This window comes from Pongo pygmaeus, chromosome 10 (genome assembly GCF_028885625.2).
Source record: "Pongo pygmaeus isolate AG05252 chromosome 10, NHGRI_mPonPyg2-v2.0_pri, whole genome shotgun sequence".
In the NCBI taxonomy this organism is placed as follows: Eukaryota; Metazoa; Chordata; class Mammalia; order Primates; family Hominidae; genus Pongo; species Pongo pygmaeus.
This window is the reverse complement of record NC_072383.2, coordinates 131,481,748-131,504,474: the sequence shown is the minus strand read 5'-3', so window position 1 is coordinate 131,504,474 and position 22,727 is coordinate 131,481,748. Positions and strand designations below refer to the sequence as shown.

Sequence of the window (22,727 nt, the reverse complement as noted above, 5' to 3'; positions counted from 1 at the left end):
CCCAGGAGCTTCCACATCCTGCCTGTAGTTCTCACCCGAGACCCCTTTAATGGTCTCAGCATTCAAAAGGGCAGCATGGCTGGCACTCGAGCTCCAGGGCTGGCTCCTCCCCACCCTCTCTAGTGTCCCCCTGGGCTGTCGCTGCCCTCCCCACCCTCCCCGCCTCAGCTCCCCAGACACTGGGCCATGCCCCGCCCCTCCCCCCCGTGCCCGGCGCTCTCCTTGCTCTACCATCCCCACTGGGCTGTGCTCCTGGCAGCAGGTGTTGTGCAGGTGTCTCTGTGAAGTCTCCCTGACATCCCTGCTGCGTGGTGTCCCCCTGGCACCTCCGTCGTGCCCCTAACGACGCCCACCACTCTCTGCGCAGTGTGTTTGTTGCCAGGCCCAGCTCTCACACTGGACCGAGAGCACCAAGTTGACACCGGGGCACAGCCTGCTCCCCCGCTGAGCCTGCCACGGCACCTGGCACATGGTCGATCACAAATAAATAATGAGTAAACAGCCCATACACATGTACTGCATAAGCAGATGCATGTGGAGATAAATAAACACCACCCAGACGACAGCAAGCCCAGGCTCTGAGTTCGGAGCTTGGGAGCGCCCCACCCTGAGATCAGCAGGCAGGGGGCAGGGCACAAGTCCGCCCACTTAGGGTGGTGGTGGTGCTGTGGGAAGGCAGAGGCGGCTGATGGACAGTGAGGTGTTCGGCGGTTGGTGAGAGGACATGTTTGGCCTCCTCTGGTTGGTCCTGAGTTGGAAGTGGGGGCAGAACACAGAGAAATCAAGCTCTGACTGTCCCAGCAATTGGCTGCAGAGGCGGAGCTGCTGCTTCCAGCTTCTTTGTGGTCCGGAGTCAGTAGCAGTGTGGAACTGGCCCCTGTCCAGATGCCTACACTGAACCTCTCATGTGGGGAGATGAGCATTTTTCTCCTGGGACTGAAGGAGGGAACAAGAAGGAGAAGGAAGAGGTGGGGCTGCGACTGTGCCCAGCGTGCTGCCAGGCTGCCGGGTCCCTGCTCTGGGTATTTCTCTGCTTTCGGGCGTCTCGTCTAGAAGCTGCAGCCTGGCCTGTCTCACCTCTACACAGAGGGGCCGCTGGAGCCTGACGGTAAAAGGTAGGGCTGCTGAATGTCCACGCAGCTGTCAGACACCAGGGAAGTTTTCAGCAAGGGAGGCCCAACTCACAAGTCACTCGCACGTCCTGTTCTCTGGGTGTCAACAGGACGCGTGCATGCCCCAGAGCCCAGGATCAACCCTGCAGCGGAGCCAGCTCTGCCCTCGGTCGGGGTGCCCTGTGGGGATGACCCCACCTGCCAGGTGCCCGGCCTGGCCCTGCTGGGCCCCCGAAACTCAGAAGAGTCTGGGCAGGGGTTATAGCACCAGCCCCAGGGTCTTATGCTCAAAACCTGAAAGCTGTGGTTTCACAGATGATCTATGGAGATTTGTAATGTCTTTGACAAGATTTAGCATCAAGCTTTTTACTTAGCTGATTGAACTACTATGGAAACAAACTAGATATTGATAATTGTAGGCAAAACTGAAGAAGTGTCTGATCCGAGAGATTTTTAAGCAAATGTCCCGGAATAGAGACCCCCATATATAGAACATTTGAAAATAACGAGCTTCCATCCCAGGGGCAACAGCACCTCCAGGGCACTCATGAGGTCTGCCTGTGACCTTTGCTTTTATTGTGGTAAAATACCTTTAACATAAAGTTGACCATTTTAACAATTTTTTTTTTGAGATGGAGTCCCACTCTGTTGCCTAGGCTGGAGTGTAGTGGCATGATCTCGGCTCACTGCAACCTTTGCCTCCAGGGTTCAAGCGATTCTCCTGCCTCAGCCTCCTAAGTAGCTGGGACTACAGGGATGCGCCACCACACCCAGCTAATTTTGTGTTTTTAGTAGAGTTTCACCATGTTGGTCAGGCTGGTTTTGAACTCCTGACCTCAGGTAATCGCCCACCTTGGCCTCCCAAAGTGCTGGGATTATAGGCGTGAGCCACCCCATTCCCGGGCCATGTTAATGATTTTTAAGTGCACAGTTCAGTGGCATGAAGCACGTTCACGTTGCTGTGCAGCCATCACTGCCATCCATCTGCAGAGCTTTACATCTTCCCAAATATCAACTGGCCCCATTAAACACCAACCCCCACCTCCACCTGCCCTGGGCACCACCATCGTACTGTCTGTCTCTGTGGGTTTGACGACTCTGGGGACCTCACACATGGGATCAAATGGTATTTGCGCTTCTGAGAGGGGCTCGTTCCCTCAGCATCAGGTCCTCAGGGTGACTGTGTGGCCCCTGGGTCCGAGCTGCCTTCCATTTCTGGGGTCACTGACATCCCATTGCGCGTACATATCACATTCGGGGCAGGGGTCATGTAACACATTCGTTCACCCTCTGGCCGTCGTGAAAAACGCTGCTGTGAACGGTGTGACCTGTGACCTGTTAGACACCGGACTTTCCGAGCACAGGCAGCTGCCTGTTCCTGGGCTGAGCAGGGCCCTTTGATCTGTCAGGCACATCGTGCTCCATTTGGAAACGAGGCCTGTGAACTTTGCAAGGGCCTACGAAAAGGTTTGAGACCAGAAAAAAATTTTTCCTGGTTCCAAGTACAGGAAAGATACTGCAAACTTGAAATTTAAAAAAGTTCTAGTTGTGATTCAATTTAGCTTTTATGTAGTTACATTAAAAATTATATTTAAAACGGGCACAGTGGCTCACACCTGTCATTCCAGCTACTCGGGAGGCTGAGCTGGGAGGATCACTTGAGCCCAGGAGGTTGAGTCTACGGTGAGCTGCGATTGTGCCACTGCACTCCAGCCTGGGCAACAGAGCAAGGCCCCATCTCTAAACAAAGTTATATTGAACAGGCTTGATATGATTGGAAACAGGGCTTACTAAGTTTGCCCGATGGCTGGGGATGTGGCCATTCATCTTGGAAAGTGTTGACATGACTCATTTGTCTGGGGTCAGGGCTCCAGGATCAGGTGCGAGGGGCATCTAAGACCCTTGACCTTTGACTTCCTGTGAGGGAGGTAAAATCAGTTCCTGACCTCGTGGTGCTCACGCAGCGGCAGGGAAGACAGGAGGGAGTGCAGGGAGCGGGGAGGCTGCCCAGCTGCAGGCAGAGGTGTGGGTGCCGGGACTGCTCATGTGGGGAGGCCACTGCCGGGGCTCGGCTGCCCCTGCAATGGGCATGGGGGAGGTGGGCATCCATATTTGGGTTCCTCTGGCTGGTCCTGAGTGGGGAGTGGGGTCACTGACTGAGTCCTGATCTGCTGTGGCTTCCCCAGCAGACGGCTATAGGTTGTGGCCAGAGCTCCACCCTTCCCCTGAATGCATGCGAGATAATGTGAGGAATTTAAGAAAAATAATAACCAAGGGGATTCAAGAGACAGAGACAGAGAGAGACAGAGAGAGGGAGACGGAGAGACAGAGAGAGACAGAGAGAGGGAGAGATAGAGACAGAGACAGAGAGAGACAGAGACAGAGAGGGAGAGACAGAGACAGAGAGAGGGAGAGACAGAGAGACAGAAAGAGACAGAGAGAGGGAGAGACAGAGAGAGAAAGAGAGACACAGAGAGGGATAGACAGAGACAGAGACAGAGAGAGGGAGAGACAGAGAGACAGAAAGAGACAGAGAGACAGAAAGAGACAGAGAGAGGGAGAGACAGAGAGAGAAAGAGAGACAGAGACAGAAAGAGACACAGAGAGGGAGAGACAGAGAGAGAGACAGAGGGAGAGACAGAGACAGAAGCAGAAAGAGACAGAGAGAGGGAGAGACAGAGAAAGAGGGAGAGACAGAGAGGCAGAGAAAGACAGAGACAGAAAGAGACAGAGAGAGGGAGAGACAGAGGGAGAGACAGAGAGAGACAGAGAGGCAGAGAAAGACAGAGACAGACAGAGACAGAGAGAGGGAGAGACAGAGAAACAGAGGGAGAGACAGAGAGAGAGAGACAGAGGGAGAGACAGAGGCAGAGACAGAGAGACAGGGAGAGACAGAGACAGGGAGACCCTGCCCAGCCCCCTGGCCCCAGCGCAGCCCCGAGTGATATGTGGAGTCACAGCACGGGGTGAGGGAGCCGAGGGGGAGGCCAAGGGTGGACTTTCTTTGTGTGGACTTCATATTCGCCCTTCATCTTACATAACGAATGGTTTATCTTGTTGTCATGCGTGGTGTTCATTTTCTATTTTCTGGTTATTTATGGCCAGTGTGGAGAAATCGTTTTGAATTTTGTGTTGATCTTGGTCTGGCCTCTCCTGTCACTTTTCATGATTTGTGGAGTCTACTGGGTTTTCCCGTATGGCTTTGGAACCCGGGAGGAAAAGAGAGACTCTCCTAATGACGTCTCCGCCTGGGCCCGGCTGGAAGACTCCCGAGGAAGGGTTCCTGTCGTCCACCCTGTCCTGGGCCGGTCGCTGTGGTGGGGGCAGCGCCGTCTGGGCGTGGGGCTCACAATGAGCACAGCTTGGCCGCTGACCACACGCAGGGCAAGGCCGCCGCTTCGTCTGACGCCCACGCTGCTGCGGGGCTGGGCAGCAAGGGCCCCTCCAGGAGAGACCCCAGGCTAAGGCTCCCGCTTCTGCTCACAGCAGGTGCTCACGTTCAAATTCATCAGGGGAACAATTTTCCCCTGGGAAAAGGCTTCTTCAAAATCCATTTTTCACGTTTTGCCTCGATGTGTTAAAAAAAAATCCATTTTCCATGCAGTGCTAAAAAGAAATGAGTCATTATGCCACGAAAAGCCACGGAGGAACCTTAAATTGCACTTTACTCAGTGAAATAAGCCAACCCGAAAAGGCTACAGACCGATTCCAACCAAACGGGATTCTTGACAAGGCAAAACCAAGGAGACAGTGAAAAGCTCGGTGGCTGTCAGCAGCTGGGGATGGAGGAGCGAATAGACGGGGCACAGGGATTTTTAGGGCATCGGATCTGCTCTGCAGGATACTGAAATGGCAGCTCTGTGAGAACGCACTCACCCAAACCCACAGCAGGCACACACCGCCTGAGCTGTGGACTCCGGGTGATGATGGCACATCCCTGTGGGTCTATCAATGGCGGACAGATGTGTCACATGAGTGCAGCATGTTTATAATAGGGGAAACTGAGGCAGGGGAAAGAAGGTGGCATATGAGAATTATATTTTCTGCACTTTTTTTGTATGCCTAAAACTGCTCTAGAAAATAAAGTCCATTAAGTTTTTAAAAGTCTGTCTTGCAAGAGAAAGGAGCAGGAAGGGACGGGAAAGGAGTGGGGAGGCCAGCATCAGGCGCCAGGCAGGACAAGGTTGGCGTGGACACACTCCCACAGAACCCTGGGTCTCCGCAGGACGCGCCTGATGGCCGGCCCGGGGTGGACGCTGCTGCTGCTGCTGCCGCTGCTGGGGGCCATGGCAGGGCATGGGCCGCATAAGAAGAAGTTGAACGTGTCCCATAAGGTGGGTGCCGGGCGCCCCTGAGGCCCCTGCAGGCCCCACCTGCGGGGGCTGCCACTTTCTGTCAGGAGGCTCTCAAAGGGACACAAAGTGCCTTCCTGGATGAAACCCTCCCTGAGGCCACTGGCTCTCCTGGCCGCACGCCCAGCTGTGCTGCCCAAGCACACTTGAGGCTATGGGACGGCAACCCCAGCAGCAGGAGCAGCCCTGGACCGCGGTCACCGTAAACCGGGCAGGAAAAAGCGGGGCCACGTGGGAGCTGCACCAGTGCGCACTTTTGTTTTTGAAAATATACCCATTTTTCTTTTTTATTACTTTTTAAATTGTGTGTGTGTGTGAGAGAGAGAGATGAAGCCTGGCTCTGTCGCCCAGGCTGGAGTGCAGTGGCGCGATCTCAGCTCACTGTAACCTTCACCTTCTGGGTTCGGGCGGTTCTCCTGCCTCTGCCTCCCGAGTAGCTGGGATTACAGGTGCACACCACCACGGCTGGCTACATTTTGCAATTTTAGTAGAGATGGGGTTTCACCATGTTGACAAGGCTGTTCTCAAACTCCTGACCTCAATCCACTGGCCTTGGCCTCCCGAAGTGCCGGGATTACAGGCATGAGCCACCGTGCCCGGCCAGAAAATATACCCGCTTTTAATAAAAAGTTATTTATGTTAACATGCAATGGGATTACTATTGTTATCTTAAAATTCTCTCAGTTTTAGGTGGAATGCAGTAACACCAATAGACATAGCCTCATCCACAACACTCCGAGCAAACAAAACCAGAGGTCGCGCACATGGCGGCGCCTTGTGTGTGTGGGTGGGGGGTGGCTACAAACTGTGGTGCGAGGGGCAGGCCTGGCTCTCAGCTCGCCTCTGCTGGGCGCCTTGCTCGCCTTCCCTGAGCCTGTTTCTTCTCCTGTAAAATGCCAGGCACTGGGCCGGCCTGAGAGCTTCGCCCATGCTCTGCTGCTGCATCCTTGCCCTCAGTGCCTTGGTTTACCCTCTTCTGCGTGGCTCACAGTAGACATTCCCTTTCTCAGCCCCGGGTCCCCAGCACTGACCTGCCAGAACCACGGCAGTCTGGGTTTGTTCCAGAAACTTCTCAGGGAACCCAAGTTTGAAGGATGGTGACACAGGGGAGCCAAGGAGAGGGCAGGCCTTTCCTGAGTGCTGAGTCTGCAGGCCCTGCCCAGGAACAGGTGAGCGAGCTGGTGAGTGGCGTTTCAGGGCATCGGGGAGCCATGCGGGAGCCACGAGGAGTGCCAGAGCAACTGCTGTACCATCAACAGCCTGGACCCACACACGCTCTGCACCCCTAAGACCATCTTCCTGCAGTGCCTGCCCTGGAGGAAGGTGAGGTGCGCGCGGGGGGCGGGGGTGGAGGAGCGAGACTGCCTGTGGCACCCTCCTACCTGCCCCTGAAGGGCCAGGGAGTGGATGGTGGGTGCAGGGATGACGCATCTCCTGTCCCATAGCCCAATGGGTACAGATGCTCGCACGACTCAGAGTGCCAGAGCAGCTGCTGCGTCCGCAACAACAACAGCCCGCAGGAGTTGTGCACGCCCCAAACCGTCTTCCTGCAGTGTGTGCCCTGGCGCAAGGTGAGCTGCGGGCACCCGGGGCAGATGGAGCAGGGGTAGCCGGAGACGGCCCCTCTCCACGACCGCTGCCGGGCTGCCTCCTCAGCCCAACGGCGACTTCTGCAGCAGCCATCGGGAGTGTAACAGCCAGTGCTGCATCCAGCTGAGAGAGCACAGCCCCTTCCGCTGCATGCCCCGTACCGGGATCCTGGCCCAGTGCCTGCCCCTGGTGAGTCCCGGGCGGGGGCTCAGCCTCCAGGCCCTCCCTTGGCCGCAACAGGGAAGTCACACAGAAACCCAGCAACTGGGCCGGGACCGCGGCTGTGAGAGGTGGGCTCTGAACCCACGGGCGGGCAGAGCACCCGGGCACCCCCGCACCCCCGCACCCCCGCTGGGAGAGGCGGGCGCTTCACCGCCCATCTCATAAAGTGGCGGCCGCAGAGAAGGCTCCTGGGCTGGCACTGAGCCCACCAGGCCCCGCAGGGCACGGGTGCCCGGTCAGAGACCGTCAGAGCCTGCGGGGCCGCGGGGAGGGGGCCCCACGACCATCCCCCGTGGGAGCTGGGGTTGGACGTCTTCAGGCCGGAGAGGGAACAGCCTCACCAGCCCTGGAGGAGGAGGATCCTGGCTTCTCCCCTCCCTGCCCCGACCTCCGCCGCGGCTTTCCCTGACAGGAAATCCATGGGGTAAGCCGTGCGGTGCAGGCTCCGACTCTGCTGAGCCCCGGGGTCAGGGGCAGGGCCCGGCGGCGCAGGGGTCAGGGGAGGGGGCCAGGTCGCCAGCGGCGGAAACGCTGTGGGGGCGCAAGTGTGCGTGTGCTGGAGCCCAGAGCTCCCATCTGGGGTGAAAGGGTCCTGGCACCCAGAGGTGAAGTTTGTTCGCAGCCCTCGGGTACCACCAGGCCCCCTCGTGGGCGCTGGGAGCAGCTCCGGGTGCCTGGCGCTGCTCGGGGGCATCCCCCTGGGGAGCTGAGCGTGGGCGTGGGCCTCCGGGTGCCGTCCCGACCCCCACGAGGCTGGTGCCGGGAGACGCTGTGGCCCCGGGTTCACGTCCTCCTTCCGCGGCCGCTTCGAGGCCCGTCCCCCGCGCGTTTCCTCAGCTTTGGGCCCATCCTCCCCGCTCGCACTTTTCCTCAGCTTCAGGGCCGTCCCCCGCGCATTTCCTCAGCTTCCGGGGCCGTCCCCCGCGCATTTCCTCAGCTTCAGGGCCGTCCCCCGCGCATTTCCTCAGCTTCCAGGCCCGCCCCCGCGCATTTCCTCAGCTTCCGGGCCCGCCCCCGCGCATTTCCTCAGCTTCCGGGCCCGCCCCCGCGCATTTCCTCAGCTTCCGGGCCCGTCCCCCGCGCATTTCCTCAGCTTCCGGGCCCGCCCCCGCGCATTTCCTCAGCTTCCGGGCCCGCCCCCGCGCATTTCCTCAGTTTCCGGGCCCGCCCCCGCGCATTTCCTCAGCTTCCGGGCCCGCCCCCGCGCATTTCCTCAGCTTCCGGGCCCGCCCCCGCGCATTTCCTCAGTTTCCGGGCCCGCCCCCGCGCATTTCCTCAGCTTCCGGGCCGTCCCCCGCGCATTTCCTCAGCTTCAGGGCCGTCCCCCGCGCATTTCCTCAGCTTCCGGGCCCGCCCCCGCGCATTTCCTCAGTTTCAGGGCCGTCCCCCGCGCATTTCCTCAGCTTCGGGCCCATCCCCCCACCTCGCACGTTTCCTCAGCTTCGGGGCCCGCCCCGGCGCATTTCCTCAGCTTCGTTCCCCCACCTCGCATGTTTCCTCAGCTTCAGGGCCGTCCCCCGCGCATTTCCCCAGCTTCGGGCCCGTCCCCCGCGCATTTCCTCAGCTTCGGGCCCGTCCCCCCACCCCGCACGTTTCCTCAGCTTCGGGCCCGTCCCCGCCCTCCGCGTTTCCTCAGCTTCGGGCCTGTCCCCCACCCCGCACGTTTCCTCAGCTTCGGGCCCGTCCCCCGCACGTTTCCTCAGCTTGGGGTTTTCCTCCGCGCGTTTCCTCAGCTTCGGGCCCGTCCCCGCCCTCCGCGTTTCCTCGGCTTCGGGCCCGTCCCCCGCGCGTTTCCGCAGCTTCGGGCCCGTCCCCCGCGCGTTTCCTCAGCTTGGGGTTGTCCTCCGCGCGTTTCCTCAGCTTCGGGCGTCCCTGCACGTTTCCGCAGCTTTGGCTTCTCCTTCAGTGATGTGAGCTCGAACCTGGGCGTGAGGGACCGGCCTGGGCCCTGGGATGTTCACGCAGGACCGCGTTGTGCTGGGGCTGATTCCAGTGGAAGCTTCCCTTACGGTTTGTGCTGCTGTTTCCGGGGCTCTGAAAATCTGTGGGAACTGAAAGGCTGTGACCAGCCTGGTGGCGCGAAGTGTCTGAGAACAAATCCCAGGCACTGGGGTGTAGGTGATTGTTAAACATCAATAAAGGCTCCTGGCCGACTGAGCAGCCGTGTCTCACCCCTTCAGTGTTTCGAATAATAAAAGCATAAAATCTGAAGGAAACCTGGAGGTCACAGAGAGGTGGCATCTGCTGGGTTTGTGCCAGAGTGGCCTCCTGGGAAGCCTGGGGAGGCACAGGCCATGCTGTGGGAGGCGAGGCCAGGGCCAGAGGATCGGGTTTGCTGTCACCTCCCCCCATTGCAGGGGCGTCAAATAAAGGGGTGCAAGCCCGTGTGGTCACCGCAGGTAAAAATCACTCCCTCCCTGTCCCTGGCACGGGCAGTCCTCAGCATATAGGCACCCGCGTCCGGGACGCAAGCCCAGGCCCCTTCCCCTTCCCCGGGCCCTGGCTGAGCTTCCATGGTCACCTCCCCTCCCCTCGGGGGATCCCTGGTTCAGGCCGCTGACACCCCAGGGCAGCACTGAGCTCTGCACGGCTGGGAGCGGGTCTCTCTGCCTCGTTTGGTTTCTGATTCCATCTGCCTGACGTTCCTGGAACTGCCTCCATCCCCAGCCCACCCCATCCCTGCGGTTTTCAGCCTGGGCCGCTGTGTATTTGTTTTTGTCTTGTTCCCGAGTCCTTCTCCGGCACGTGGGTCTTCCTTTCCTAACTAATTATAAACAATCTCCATCTCTGTGACTGCCGGACCATCTGAGGCTCCCCCGGGAGAGACCTGCAGGGGCAGGAACACCTGGCTGCGGTCAACTCTGCACAGCCTGAAGTTACATAGTTTTGGCGACTTCCTTAAGAAAAGGCATATGACATTATGAACACAGCGTTAGGCCTAAAACTGAACATACTTACGGTGAAAGACCCAGCACACCATGAGTGTAGGAAGCTCACACAGGCAGCATCACGCACAGAATCAGAAGCTCACACAGGCAGCATCACGCACAGAATCAAGCTCACACAGGCAGCATCACGCACAGAATCGCACAGCACGTTTTTTACCCCAAAGTTCCTGACTGCGCAGCCTTGGATCACGTTAACAAAACGGCAATTTGGTAATATTTTCCATGGGAGAATGGAAAATCAACTTAGTCTTCCCACGGATGGGGTTGAGCCATGTTTTCTATGGATATGAGTTGCTCAGGTGTGAACCTCCCTGGGCATGTGTGGGCGACAGACACAGCCGCCATCACGCGATTCCCATAAGAAGTCAAAACAAACCTCCATCCTGATTAGAAGCTGCTGAGAACTGAATTTTCCATGCACACCTCTACCTGTCTGAAGCCATCCCATGCCCCAGTGTCTAGATCCGGAATCTTCAAACAGGATTGCCCAATGCCAGCAGAATACGTCAGAGACACCATCAGACTCCTGCCTTCATGTTGATGTTAGGTGGGTGAGCCCAGCACGGGGGCCATCCCTATGTGGGTGAGCTTGGGTTTGCAGGCCATCCCCACAGAGGTGAGCCAGGGCTCGGGGGCCATCCCCACGGGGGTGAGCCAGGGCTCAGGGGCCGACCCCATGGGGGTCAGCCAGGGCTCGGGGGCTGACCCCACGGGGGTGAGCCAGGGAGTGGGGGCCAACCCCACGGGGGTGAGCCAGGGAGTGGGGGCCGACCCCACGGGGGTGAGCCAGGGAGTGGGGACCGACCCTGCGGGGGCGAGCCAAGGCTCGGGGGCCGTTCTCACGGGGGTGAGCCAGGGAATAGGGGCCGTCCCCATGGAAGTGAGCCATGGCGCGAGGCCCATTCCCACGGGGGTGAGCCCAGCAACACCAGGGAAAAGCTTCCTCAACTCACCTTCCCCACAGATAGCTCCCGGCTGCTTGGCGCTCCTCCTCCCGCAGAGATACCAGAAGCGCACGGGGGCTGTGCCAAGTGGAGACAGGTCTTGACTCAGTACAGTGAAAAGATCTTATTTTCCCAAACTTCACAGAAATATCAACCATGTGTTTGTCACAGTCAGTTGGCGGCAGACGCCACACCAACATGGGGACGGGGGCGTCTAAGGTGAGGGGTTGCGCGCGGGTTCCAGGAGGAGCAAAGTGAGCTCAGCGGGCACCCCGGGCTTAGGGCAGCCCCCAGGGTGGATGCAGAAGGGGTTCCCTGCCTGGTGCTCAGGAGACGGTGGGGCCACAGCCACTGGTTTGGAGAAGCTCTCTGGGTTGAGGCCGGGGGCCCACAGCGGGGCCAGCAGCACTGTGCGCTAGAGGGAAGCACCTCTGGGTCCACACGGCCAGGGGAGCCACTGAACCGGGAAGCCCCCGCTGCATCCACCCATGGCAGAGGGGCTGCCGGTGGGCAGTTCCAGAACCATCCATCAGTGTGAGGCTGCCGGCCCCAGGATACCGACGATCCCCCCCATCTGTCCAAACCCCTCGAATCCTGTTTGTTGTCATGTGGGTCAACTTCACTATGAATTTGGAAGTCTAAGAAAATTACAAAATGAAACAACATCATGAAAGGGCGTCAGATGCCACTGCTTCTGAGTGCGCCTGTCCATTCCTTCCACACGGGTGCCCTCTCCCGGCCTCTGCCTGGCCGTTCCTTCTGCATGGGCACCCTCTCCCGGCCGCTGCCTGGCTGGAGTGTGGCCAGAGTCTGCCTCTGCTACTTGGGGACATGGCCTTGCTGTGGACTGATCATGGCCTTGCTGTGGACTGATCGTGTCCTCGCATTCATGGGTTCAGGCCCTGAGCCCCAGCATGACGGGACTGGAGTGGGGTTCTGGGAGGTGACTGAGGTTTTGATGAGGCTGTGAGGGGCCTCATGAGAAGGGAATTCACGCCCTTGTAATAAGAGGCTCCAGGTGACCGCGGTGGTAAACAGTCACGCACTGTGAGAAAAAAGAGACAACAGAGCGGAGTGTGCCAGCTCCCCCTGCCCTGCCCTGCCCTGCCCACCTGCTGGGGGAGGACGCCCTGGGAAGGCAGCTGCCTGCAACCCAGAGGGGGGCCCTCATGGAGCTTGTTCTGCTGGCAGCCGGATCTCAATGTCATTGTTTTAGCTGCTGGGTCTGTGGTGTTCCGCATGGCAGTCCAAGAAGGCTGAGACAATCCTTTTAGCGAAATCCTGAGAAACCATTGCTTCCACCGTAACAGTGAGAACAAGCCAGATACGCCGCAACATGATCGTTATTTTGACCACTCATCCTCAAGTTCTAACAAAATTATAGTTTTTAAAAGAACAGAATAGGTAAACGTAACCCATCAAACTTGAAAGCATCTGGCAGAAGTGTGGCTCCCAGCACTTCGGGAGGCTGAGGTAGGAGAACTGCTTGAGCCCAGGGGTTTGAGACCAACTTTGGCAACATACCAAGATTCCATCTCTACAAAAAATACAAAACTTAGCTGGGTGTGGTGGTGCAAGCCTGTGGTCCCAGCTACTAGGGAGGCTGAGGCAGGAGGATCGCTTGAGTCTAGGAGGTCGAGGCTGCAGTGAGCTGTGACTGCATCACTGCCCTCCAGCCTGGACAACGGAGCAAGAACTTGTCTGAAAAAAAAAGAAAAGAAAGGGCTGGGCGTGGTGGCTCATGTCTGTAATCCCAACACTTTGGGAGGCCGAGGTGGGCGGATCACAAGGTCAGGAGATCGAGACCATCCTGGCTAACACAGTGAAACCCCATATCTACTAAAAATACAAAAACAAAATTAGCTGGGCGTGGTGGCGGGCGCCTGTAGTCCCAGCTACTCGGGAGGTTGAGGCGGGAGAATGGTGTGAACCCGGGAGGCGGAGGTTGCAGTGAGCCGAGATCACGCCACTGCACTCCAGCCTGGGTGACAGGAGACTCCGTCTCAAAAAAAAAAAAACAACAACAAAAAACAAGTTGTGTTGGTTTTCCGGTTGTTTTTTCTTTTTTCTTTTTCTTTTTCTTTCTTTTTTTTTGAGACAGAGTCTCGCTCTGCTGCCCAGGCTGGAGTGCAGTGGCGTGATCTTGGCTCACTGCAACTTCTGCCTCCTGTGTTGAAGCGATTCTCCTGCCTTAGCCTCCTGAGTAGCTGGGATTACAGGCGCAGGCTACTACGCCTGGCTAATTTTTGCATTGTTTTTCAAGATGAAGCCCCAGCACAGTGCTCTAGTCCCCGGAGGGGCCGTCAGCTCCAGGGAACCTGGAAAGTGCTTTGTGGCTTTAATAACGCGGTGGGGGAAGGCGGGCGCCTGCGCGAGTGGCTTTAATAACGCGGTGGGGGAAGGCGGGCGCTTGCTTGTGTGTTATGTCTGCCGGGGAAGATGGAAATTTGCAATTGTAGGAGGAAACTCGGTCTCCGCACAGCTGCCCAGTGGAGGCTCAGCCGTAAGGGGTCCCTAGAGCCCGCGGTCTGGGCCCAGGTGAGGAAGCGACTGTGAGGGCTGTGGCCACCGTAGGGACGCCGGGAGGCTAGGACCTTCGCTCACTGCAGAGGAGGCCAGACAGCCTGGTCGCTAGGAGGGTTTCTCAGAGCGGGAAGAGCAACACTGAGGATGCAAACTGGGAAACTTCCTGCATCCTGACTGTGGGTGGAGAGGAGGGGCCCGCGGAGAGGAGGGGCGCGTAGTGAGCACTTCAGTAGATGGTGCGATGGCGGGATAGACAGAGACAGACAGAGGAGAGACACAGAGACAGAGACACACAGAGACAGAGGAGAGACACAGAGACAGACACAGAGAGATACACAGAGACAGGAGAGACAGAGACACACAAAGAGACAGACATACACAGAGAGAAGGAGAGACACAGAGAAGGAGAGACAGAGACAGAGACACACAAAGAGACAGAGATACACAGAGAGAAGGAGAGACAGAAACACACAGAGACAGAGGAGACACAGAGACAGAGACAGACAGAGATACACAGAGACAGAAGGAGAGACAGACAGAGACACACAAAGAGACACAGAGACAGGGACACAAGAGACAAGGAGAGACACAGATGGGGACACAGAGAGGAGAGACACAGAGACAGACACATGGAGACAGAGATACACAGAGACAGAGGAGAGACACAGGGACACACAGAGACAGAGACACAGACAGAGACACTCAGAGACAGAGGACAGAGACAGAGACACACAAAGAGACATAGAGACAGAGACACAGAGACAGAGACATACAAAGACAGAGAGAGTGGGGGGAGAAGAGAAAACCCCAAATTTGTTTTTCACCAAATAGAACAAGGTAGACAAGCGTTGAATTGACAAAAGAGAGGAAATAGCAATCAGCATTAGAAATGTGACAGGTAAAAAAGCCACAGATAAAAAGAGGATTTAAAAATTATAAATAGGCCGGGCGCAGTGGCTCACACATGTAATCCCAGCACTTTGGGAGACCGAGGCGGGCAGATCACGAGGTCAGGAGTTCAAGACCAGCCTGGCCAACATAGTGAAACCCCGTCTCTACTAAAAATATAAAAATTAGCCAGGCATGGTGGTGCATACTTGTAGTCCCAGCTACTTGGGAGGCTGAGGAAGGAGAATCGCTTGAACCCGGGAGGTGGAGATTGTGGTGAGCTGAGATTGCACCACTGCACTCCAGCCTGGGCAGTAGAGCAAGACTCCGTCTCCAAAAAAATAAATAAGCTAACATCAAAGCTAACATCACTGGGTGCAGTGGCTCATGCCTGTAATCCCAGCACTTTGGGAGGCTGAGGCGGGTGGATCAACTGAGGTCAGGAATTTGAGATCATCCTGGCCAACATGGCAAAACCCCGTCTCTACTAAAAATACAAAAATGAGACAGGTGTGGTGGTGGGTGCCTGTAATCCCAGCTACTCGGGAGGCTGAGGCAGGAGAATTGCTTGAACCCAGGAGGTGGAGGTTTCAGTGAGCTGAGATCGCGCCATTGCACTCCAGCCTGGGCAACAGAGTGAGATTCCGTGTCAAAAAGAAAACAAAAACAAAAACAAAAGCTAACATTGAAGAAAATCTAGTAATTGAATATTAAACTCTTCCGCATATACCTTCAGCAGGCATCATACTTTCCTGGAAGCCTTATTAACGTCTCCACCAGACAGAAGCAAGGAAAGTCATGCCCGCTGCCCGTCCTACTCACCATGACTGGGAAGTCCCAGCTGGCATGAAAACACAGGAGACATGCGAGACCACTACAACGACCGACGAGCCACCCCTGATGGCGCCGGCCCAGTATCTTCCTGGGAAGAAAGAGAAGCACCGGAAACGCTGCTGGAAGGCATCAGAGGGGTCAGCCGGCCTGTCAGCAAGGGCAGGTGAGGCCGTGCTGCCTTGAGGAGCAGCCCCGCTCCCAGGGTTGGGACAGTCACGCGCCCTTCCTGGCCAACATGTGCCCCTCGGGCGCCCTGCTCTGTCTTCCTCACCGAGAGCCAGGCTGTTGGAGATGTCCTGGGAATGTCACCCTTGGAAACATTCCTGGCTGCTGTGGCAGAGAACACGAGCGGCTCTGGAGAGGATGATGCCAGCGCTGAGTGCTCCGGTCCCAAGGCAGCACACGCTCCCCGACGGCCTGTGACCAGAACGGCCATGAGGGCCGGACACACAGTCCTGCGTGTGCTTGCGGTGTGGGGAGCTGAGGATACCTGGCAAGTGGAGCATCTGCCACGGCCAGGGAGTGAGATACAAACAGAAAACGTCCAGAGTCACCCGGGCCACAGCGGCCCATGACAGCTCACCACCATCCTTAAAGCTTGAACACCTGGAAGTAAACGCACCAGGAGCTCCGAGACTTAGGTGAGGAAAATCAAAACCTTCACCAGATGATGAAACAGGAAGCAGAATCAGCCCTGAGAGCTGTGTGGTGTTTCAGATCCACGTCGATTCTCCCCCAAATTCACTTATAAATCCAGTGCTATCCCAACATAAAGGTCACAGCTAAAAAATTTAACACAATTTGACAAGCTAATTGTCGAGTTCGTGTGGCGAGAAATCAGGAACTTTATGCTGCGTATTTTCTTCCTCGAAGCCTCTTCCCTTGGCATGAGGTTCCTGTGTCTCATGAGGACAGATATGGTTGCCCAGGCTGGAGTGCAGTGGCACAATCCCGGCTAGCTGCAGCCTCCACTTCCTGGGCTCAAGGGATCCTCCCGCCTCAGCCTCTCAAGTAGTTGGGACCACAGGCACATATCTCCATGCCCAGCTAATTTACTTATTTGTAGAGATGGGGTCTTGCTATGTTGCCCAGACTGGTCTCAAACTCCTGGCCTCAAGCATTCCTCCCATCTTGGCCTCCCAAAGAGATTACAGGCATGAGCCGCTGCACCCGGCCCAGACTCCACCTCTAACTGCTGTGAGGTGGTCATCTGGAGCTTCTCTTTGCTGTCCTTCCAACTGGGTTCTTTTTGTTGGTGTGCACCCTTATTTTAGTTAAATGTTTCATCTGGTAGCTTTCAAAGAAAATATGCAGGGAATACATGTGTGCCTGAACCCTTGCCTGCCTGAGACTGTCTGAGAGCATCTTCATCCTCGATAGCTCTTTGCCTGGGAATTCTTTTTTTTCTTTTTTACTTTTTTTGAGACGGAGTCTCACTCTGTCACCCAGGCTGGAGTGCAGTGGCGGGATTTTGGCTCACTGCAGCCTCTGCTTCCTGGGTTCAAGTGATTCTCCTGCCTCAGCCTCCTGAGTAGCTGTGATTACAGGCACCCGCCACCATGCCCAGCTAATTTTTGTATTTTTAGTAGAGACGGAGTTTCACCATGTTGGCCAGACTGGTCTCGAACTCCTGACCTCAGGTGATCCACCAGCCTCGGCCTCTCGAAGTGCTGGGATTACAGGCGTGAGCCACGATGTCCAGCTGCAATTTTTAAAAATTTTAATATGTATTTGTTTTTATTTTATTTTATTTGAGACAAGGTCTCGCTGTGTTGCCCAGGCTGGAGTGCGGTGGCACGATCTCGGCTCACTGAAACCTCTGTTTCCCAGGTTCAAGTGACCTCAAGTCGTCTGCCCGCCTCGGCCTCCCAAAGTGTTGGGATTACAGGCATAAGCCACTATGCTTGGCCCCTGAAGTTACTTTGATATTAACATAGTCACTGCAGTTTTTTAAAATTTTTGTTTGCGTGGCATAGCTTTTTCTGTCCTTTTGACTTATTGGTGGCTATATCTAAAGCGCATTTCTCATGAGCAGTTTAGCGTTGGGTTTTGCTGGCCTACCCTCCCTGGCAATCTCTGCTCTTAACTGGGGCTGTCTGACCACTTTCTCTGGTGTGGCTGTGGCTGCGTGGAGGCCACGCCCTCTGTCCTGCTCTGTTCCCATTGGTCTCAGTGTGCAGTTGCCACGCCCAACTCCCTGTTCTCTGCTCCCATTGGTCTCGCTACATGGAGGCCACACCTACCATTCTGCTCTCTGTTCCCATTGGTCTCACTGCACGGAGGCCACGCCTACTGCCCCGGCTCTCTGCTCCTGTTAGTCTCACTGTGCAGAGGCCACGCCCACTGTCCTGCTCTCTGCTCTCATTGGTCTCACTGCAGAGGCCACGCCTGCCATCCTGCTCTCTGCTCCCATTGGTCTCACTGTGCAGAGGCCACGCCCGCCATCCTGTTCTCTGCTCCCATTGGTCTCACTGTGCAGAGGCCATGCCCGCCGTCCTACTCTTCGCTCCCATTGGTCTCACTGTGCGGAGGCAACGCCCTAATCCTGCTCTCTGCTCCCGCTGCTGTCACCGGCTCTCCCTTTCCCATTTCCTCTTCCTTTTTTGGATTCTGTTTGATGATCCTGTTTGATTGCAGTTGTTGGCTTATGAGCCAGAATTTTCTGTTTTGTTGTTTTAGTGGTTGCTTCAGGGTTCACAGTAAACATCTTCAACTCTCACGGTGAACCTTTGAGTGGGGCTGCACCTCCACGAGGGCAGATGCTCCGCAGGGCACGTCACCCACCCTCTCCCCGCCGGGGCCATCGCGGCAGGGCGGTTCCCTGGTGACTGCACTCCGTGCCGGTGCCATTGGTATGGTCTGGGTTGAACAGTTTGATATTTCACCTGAAAGGCAGGTGCCCCAGCCCCGGGAGGCCCTCCTCAAGCCCTTCCCTGCTCTGGGACCGCCTTGCTGCAGGCTGACCCTGAAGGGGCATCTTGAGGCCAGGATTGGACCCGGCAAGCCCCCGGCCGAGGTCACGGCTCGAGTGTGACTGTGAACTTGGACATCTGACCCCAAAGGTCACTCCTGGGACAAACCCAAGAGAATCAGAAACAAGCGTCACACAAATTCTTGTCCACAGATGTTCAAAGCAGACTCTTCATAGCTGCTCAGGTGTCCACAAACAATCAACAGATAAGCCCAGCGTGGCCCTCCACACCAGGAAACAGGATTCCACCAGGAAAAGAATGAGGCCCGCACGGCTGCAGGGGGTGAGCCTGGAGAACGGCGATGGGGGACGGAAGCCAAGCACACAGCCCCGACTGTGAGCTTCCGTTTCTATGCGGGCCCAGAACAGGCGGGTCCGGAGGCGGGAGGAGGCCCGGGTTGCCAGGTGGGAGGGATGCTCGCGGGGAGGGAGTTCTCTTCCAGGTGGAGAGCGTTTAGAACCAGACGGGAGTGAGAGTCATTCAACATCGCAAATGGACTAAATGCTACCGAATTGTACGCTTTAAAACGGTTCATTTTATGTGATGTGAATTTCAGCTCAATAAAGAAAAAAGATTTAAAATGTGTCTTGAGGAGCCACGAGCATCTGTACCAGGGAGGTGGAATTCTGTCAGGAAGGCTGAGGTCTGGAGATGAGCAAGGGTTGGGGCAAATCCTGGAGATAAATGTGTTATTTCTGCAACTTAAACAGGACCAGGCTTGTGCTATGAACTCTAAATACTCGCTACAGCTGGAGGACGGCTGCTGTGCTCCAGAAAACTCAGCTGCATCCAAGACAGGAAGGGGCCGGGAGGGCTGTGTGGTCGGCTGAGCGACGGCACGGAGACGCATCCCCGTCCGTGGAACCTGGGAGTGCTGCCACATGTGGTAACAGGAGCTTCGCAGGTGTAACTAAGTTAAGGATCTTGAGATGGAGAGGAGAGCCTGCACTTCCAGGAGGCCCTAAGTGCAGTCACGCGCCGGTAGGAGGCAGGCAGTCGGGGCAGGAAGCTCGAATCGGGGACCTGAGGGCGCAGCCGGGAGAGGCGAGAAGAGGCCACACAGCTTGTCTGCCCGCCCCCTTCCTGGACAATTTCGTCCTGAGACCTTTGCATGAGGCTGAGCATCCTCAGGGGCCGTGGGGAGCCAGGGGTTGGGAGTACAGCATGGACCCTGTGCCGGCTTGGGGTGGCCGGGGCGGAGCAGAGAGCAGGCGCTGTGCCGGGTGGGCGGCCCAGGGTGGGTGCTGGGCTCAGGTGAGGAGTGGGGGCGTCTGCAACGGGGGCAGGGGCACATCGAGGCGGGAGACCAGCCAAGCAGAGTGTGGGAGCCGGGCTCCCCGCCATGGGGAAGCCAGTGGATGCCAGGAGCACGGGATGAGCCCTGTGCGGTCGGACTGGGATTCCAGGGTTTTCTTTTTCCTTTTTCTTTTTTTGAGACGGAGTCTCGCTCTATCTCCCAGGCCGGAGTGCAGTGGCGTGATCTCGGCTCACTGCAAGCTCCGCCTCCCGGGTTCACGCCATTCTCCTGCCTCAGCCTCCCGAGTAGCTGGGACTACAGGCTCCCACAACCACGCCTGGCTTTTTTTTTTTTTTTTTTTTTTTTTTAGTATTTTTAGTGGACACGGGGTTTCACCATGTTAGCCAGGATGGTCTTGATCTCCTGACCTCGTGATCCGCCCGTCTCGGCCTCCCAAAGTGCTGGGATTACAGGCGTGAGCCACCGTGCCCGGCCAGGAATTCCAGGGTTTTCAACACACATTGGTGGTTTTGGAAGTAAATAAATATAGATGTGAAGAAACACAGGTAACGTGCCCAAGAGCACGAGGCACACACGACACCCAGGCTGAGCCTCCAGGGCTCCAGGAGATGGGGCCGGGCAGGGAGCGCCTGGTGCTTGGGGGCCCCAGAGGGCAGGGGCTGTGAGTGGGGACGGGCACGCGCAGGAAGCCACTGGCCTCGCCCCGGGGCATCAGGCTCAGGGGAAGGCCCAGCTGCACTGATGTAATTGATGCGTTCAGGGAATGTTTGAGGGGAAAGAGGTTTCACATGGGTTCAAGCAGCTTCCCCTCAATGCTCAATTACAAAATGGGGGGCAGGTGGCTGAGTGCAGGTCGGGACCAACGCCTGATGGGACAAGCTGGCATCGGGCGCTGCCGACGGCTTCGAGGATCCCCAGCAATTCTGCGTATTTCCACTCCAATGCCCATGCTCCCGAGAAAGCCAGTGAGGGCGTCCCTGAATTGCGGTCCAGAACCTTCTGCGCACCAAGGTTGTGAGAGTCCCTGAGAGGCGGGGCGGGGGGGGGGGGGGCTCTCCCAGGAGGAAGGAGCGTGAACGCTGAGGCCCTGCACCAGGCAGGGGGCTGTGCTGCTCGTCGATGCTGCGGGGCTGCGGTGTGGACTGGGACGGACAGCCCTCCTGCCGGAACGGACAGAAGGTGCCGAGAGCGAAGGCGGAGGGTTACCAGCTCGCTCTGAGGTCAGGAAAGAGTTATTTGAACGGCGCTTGCAACTTTTCAAGCTGAAATGTTTAAAATCACAAATACAAGTTACAGATAAGCACCGTTTCTGAACCCACAGTTCCACGTTGGAGAATCAAATCCCACAAAAATGTTTGTCCCAGAAGGTGCAGTTTGATACACAAGACTTAATCCACAAACCGGACACAGCCACAGGCGCTGGCATCATGGAGCACCCGCGGTTCTTCCTGGAGCATGAGGAGTCCAGCTCCCCCGGACGGTTCCAGAGCACAGGTGGTGTCCCCAGAGGGAGCGGCTGCTTTCCTGATCACTCATGGATTCTTTTGCTTGTGACAAGGAGCATGCATCAGTCCTGTAATTTCTTTTTCTAAAATCTAGGCTGGCGCGGTGGCTCACGCCTGTAATCCCAGGACTTTGGGAGACCAGGGGGCGTGGATCACCTGAGGTCAGAAGTTTGAGACCAGCCTGGCCAACATGGCAAAACCCTGTCTCTATTTAAAAATACAAAATTAGGCCGGGTGTGGTGGCTCACGCCTGTAATCCCAGCACTTTGGGAGGCCGAGGCTGGCGGATCACGAGGTCAGGAGATGGAGACCATGCTGGCCAACATGGTGAATCCCCGTCTCTAATAAAATACAAAAAATTAGCCAGGCGTGGTGGCGGGCACCTGTAATCTCAGCTACTTGGGAGGCTGAGACAGGAGAATCGCTTGAATGTGGAAGGCGGAGGTTTGCAGTGAGCCGAGATTGCTCCACTGCACTCCAGCCGGGATGACAGGGCGAGATTCTGTCTCCAAAAAAAAAAATTTTAGAACAAAAATGTAAAGGAGGGAAATCCCAACAGTTGAGTTGCTGTTTCCATTTACACGTTGAACTTGATGAGCACGGGTGTCAGATCTGCTTCTCTGGGGCAGAAACAGGAGCCGTGCGTGTCAGGCCCGGGGACCATGCAGCCTCTGGACCACCCAGGTGCACACACCTGGCCCCTGCTTGGTCAACTCAGCCCTCGAGCCTCTTCCTGACTAGGAGGCAGCCGTGTCCTGGTGGCCTCTGTAGTGGCGGGGGGGACAGGCGGCCACAATCCTCAGCCGCAAGCTGCTGCAGGATTACGAGATGTGGTTCTGACCCTCCCTGCCCCCAGAATTCCCTGGCCTGGCGGCTGGATGCTGAGAACCCCCCGGCCTGGCGGCGGGATGCTGAGCCTCTCGTGGGGCTGGGGTGAGGTTTCCAGGGGGCCATACAGGCTCAGCTGTCTCTGTGAGGCCTCTTTTCCTGTTTGCTGCCGTGTTCAGCAAGGCCACATCCATCCCCCCAAACCCTGTTGAAGGGGACCCTGTTCAGCTTCGAGCAGCCCCAAGACCACCCAGGAAGGAAGGAATCGGGGTCGGTGTGAGCCAGTGGGTCTGAAGCCTTCATGGTAAATATTTTATGATGCTTCCTTTTCTATCTAGAAATGAAATTCAGTTCTTAAAAGCTTCACATATAATTTTAGGGAAAAAATATCTAAGGCCCCCAAATATATAAGCCCCAAACTGTGGTATAACAGAAAAATAAAAATAATTTATAGCAAAATGTTGTGGATTTGAAGTCGGTGAAGGTCTCAGGTGTGCGGATGCCAGATGTAAAATGACCTTCAGGTTTCCCAAAGGCCCCTGGGTTAGTCCGGCTCCCACAGAGAACCTGGGCCCTTAGCCAGCAGGCCGGGTGCGGCCCACGTCCCCTGCCCTGTTGACGAGAGGTGCAGGCCCCCCAGTGTCAGCTGATGACACCTCAGCAGAGACGCTCTGGTGGTGAGGGGGAACCCTGGGGAGGCCCTGGCTTTCTAGACAAGGTTGGCACTCACCGTCTCCCCTTCACTGAT

General features: G+C 56.7%; 1 protein-coding gene across 1 annotated transcript; it reads left to right on the top strand.

Annotated features, from left to right (window-relative positions):
• Positions 1–855: 855 nt before the first annotated feature.
• Positions 856–9,433, top strand: LRCOL1 (leucine rich colipase like 1). The gene is made up of 6 exons (XM_054444854.1): positions 856–1,115; positions 5,338–5,446; positions 6,662–6,787; positions 6,910–7,035; positions 7,121–7,243; positions 9,183–9,433. The coding sequence occupies exons 2-6, from the start codon at positions 5,348–5,350 to the stop codon at positions 9,183–9,185; spliced, it is 477 nt and encodes a 158-aa protein (XP_054300829.1). The 5' UTR covers positions 856–1,115; positions 5,338–5,347; the 3' UTR covers positions 9,186–9,433.
• The last annotated feature ends 13,294 nt before the right edge of the window (positions 9,434–22,727 follow it).

What these genes read in the sequence shown, in the direction of transcription:
- LRCOL1 (XM_054444854.1), top strand. Translation starts at nt 5,348, where the DNA reads ATGGCCGGCCCGGGGTGGACGCTGCTGCTGCTGCTGCCGCTGCTGGGG. An exon ending in AGTTGAACGTGTCCCATAAG is followed by an intron (nt 5,447 to 6,661) that starts GTGGGTGCCGGG and finishes GTGGCGTTTCAG; the next exon opens with GGCATCGGGGAGCCATGCGG. An exon ending in AGTGCCTGCCCTGGAGGAAG is followed by an intron (nt 6,788 to 6,909) that starts GTGAGGTGCGCG and finishes CCTGTCCCATAG; the next exon opens with CCCAATGGGTACAGATGCTC.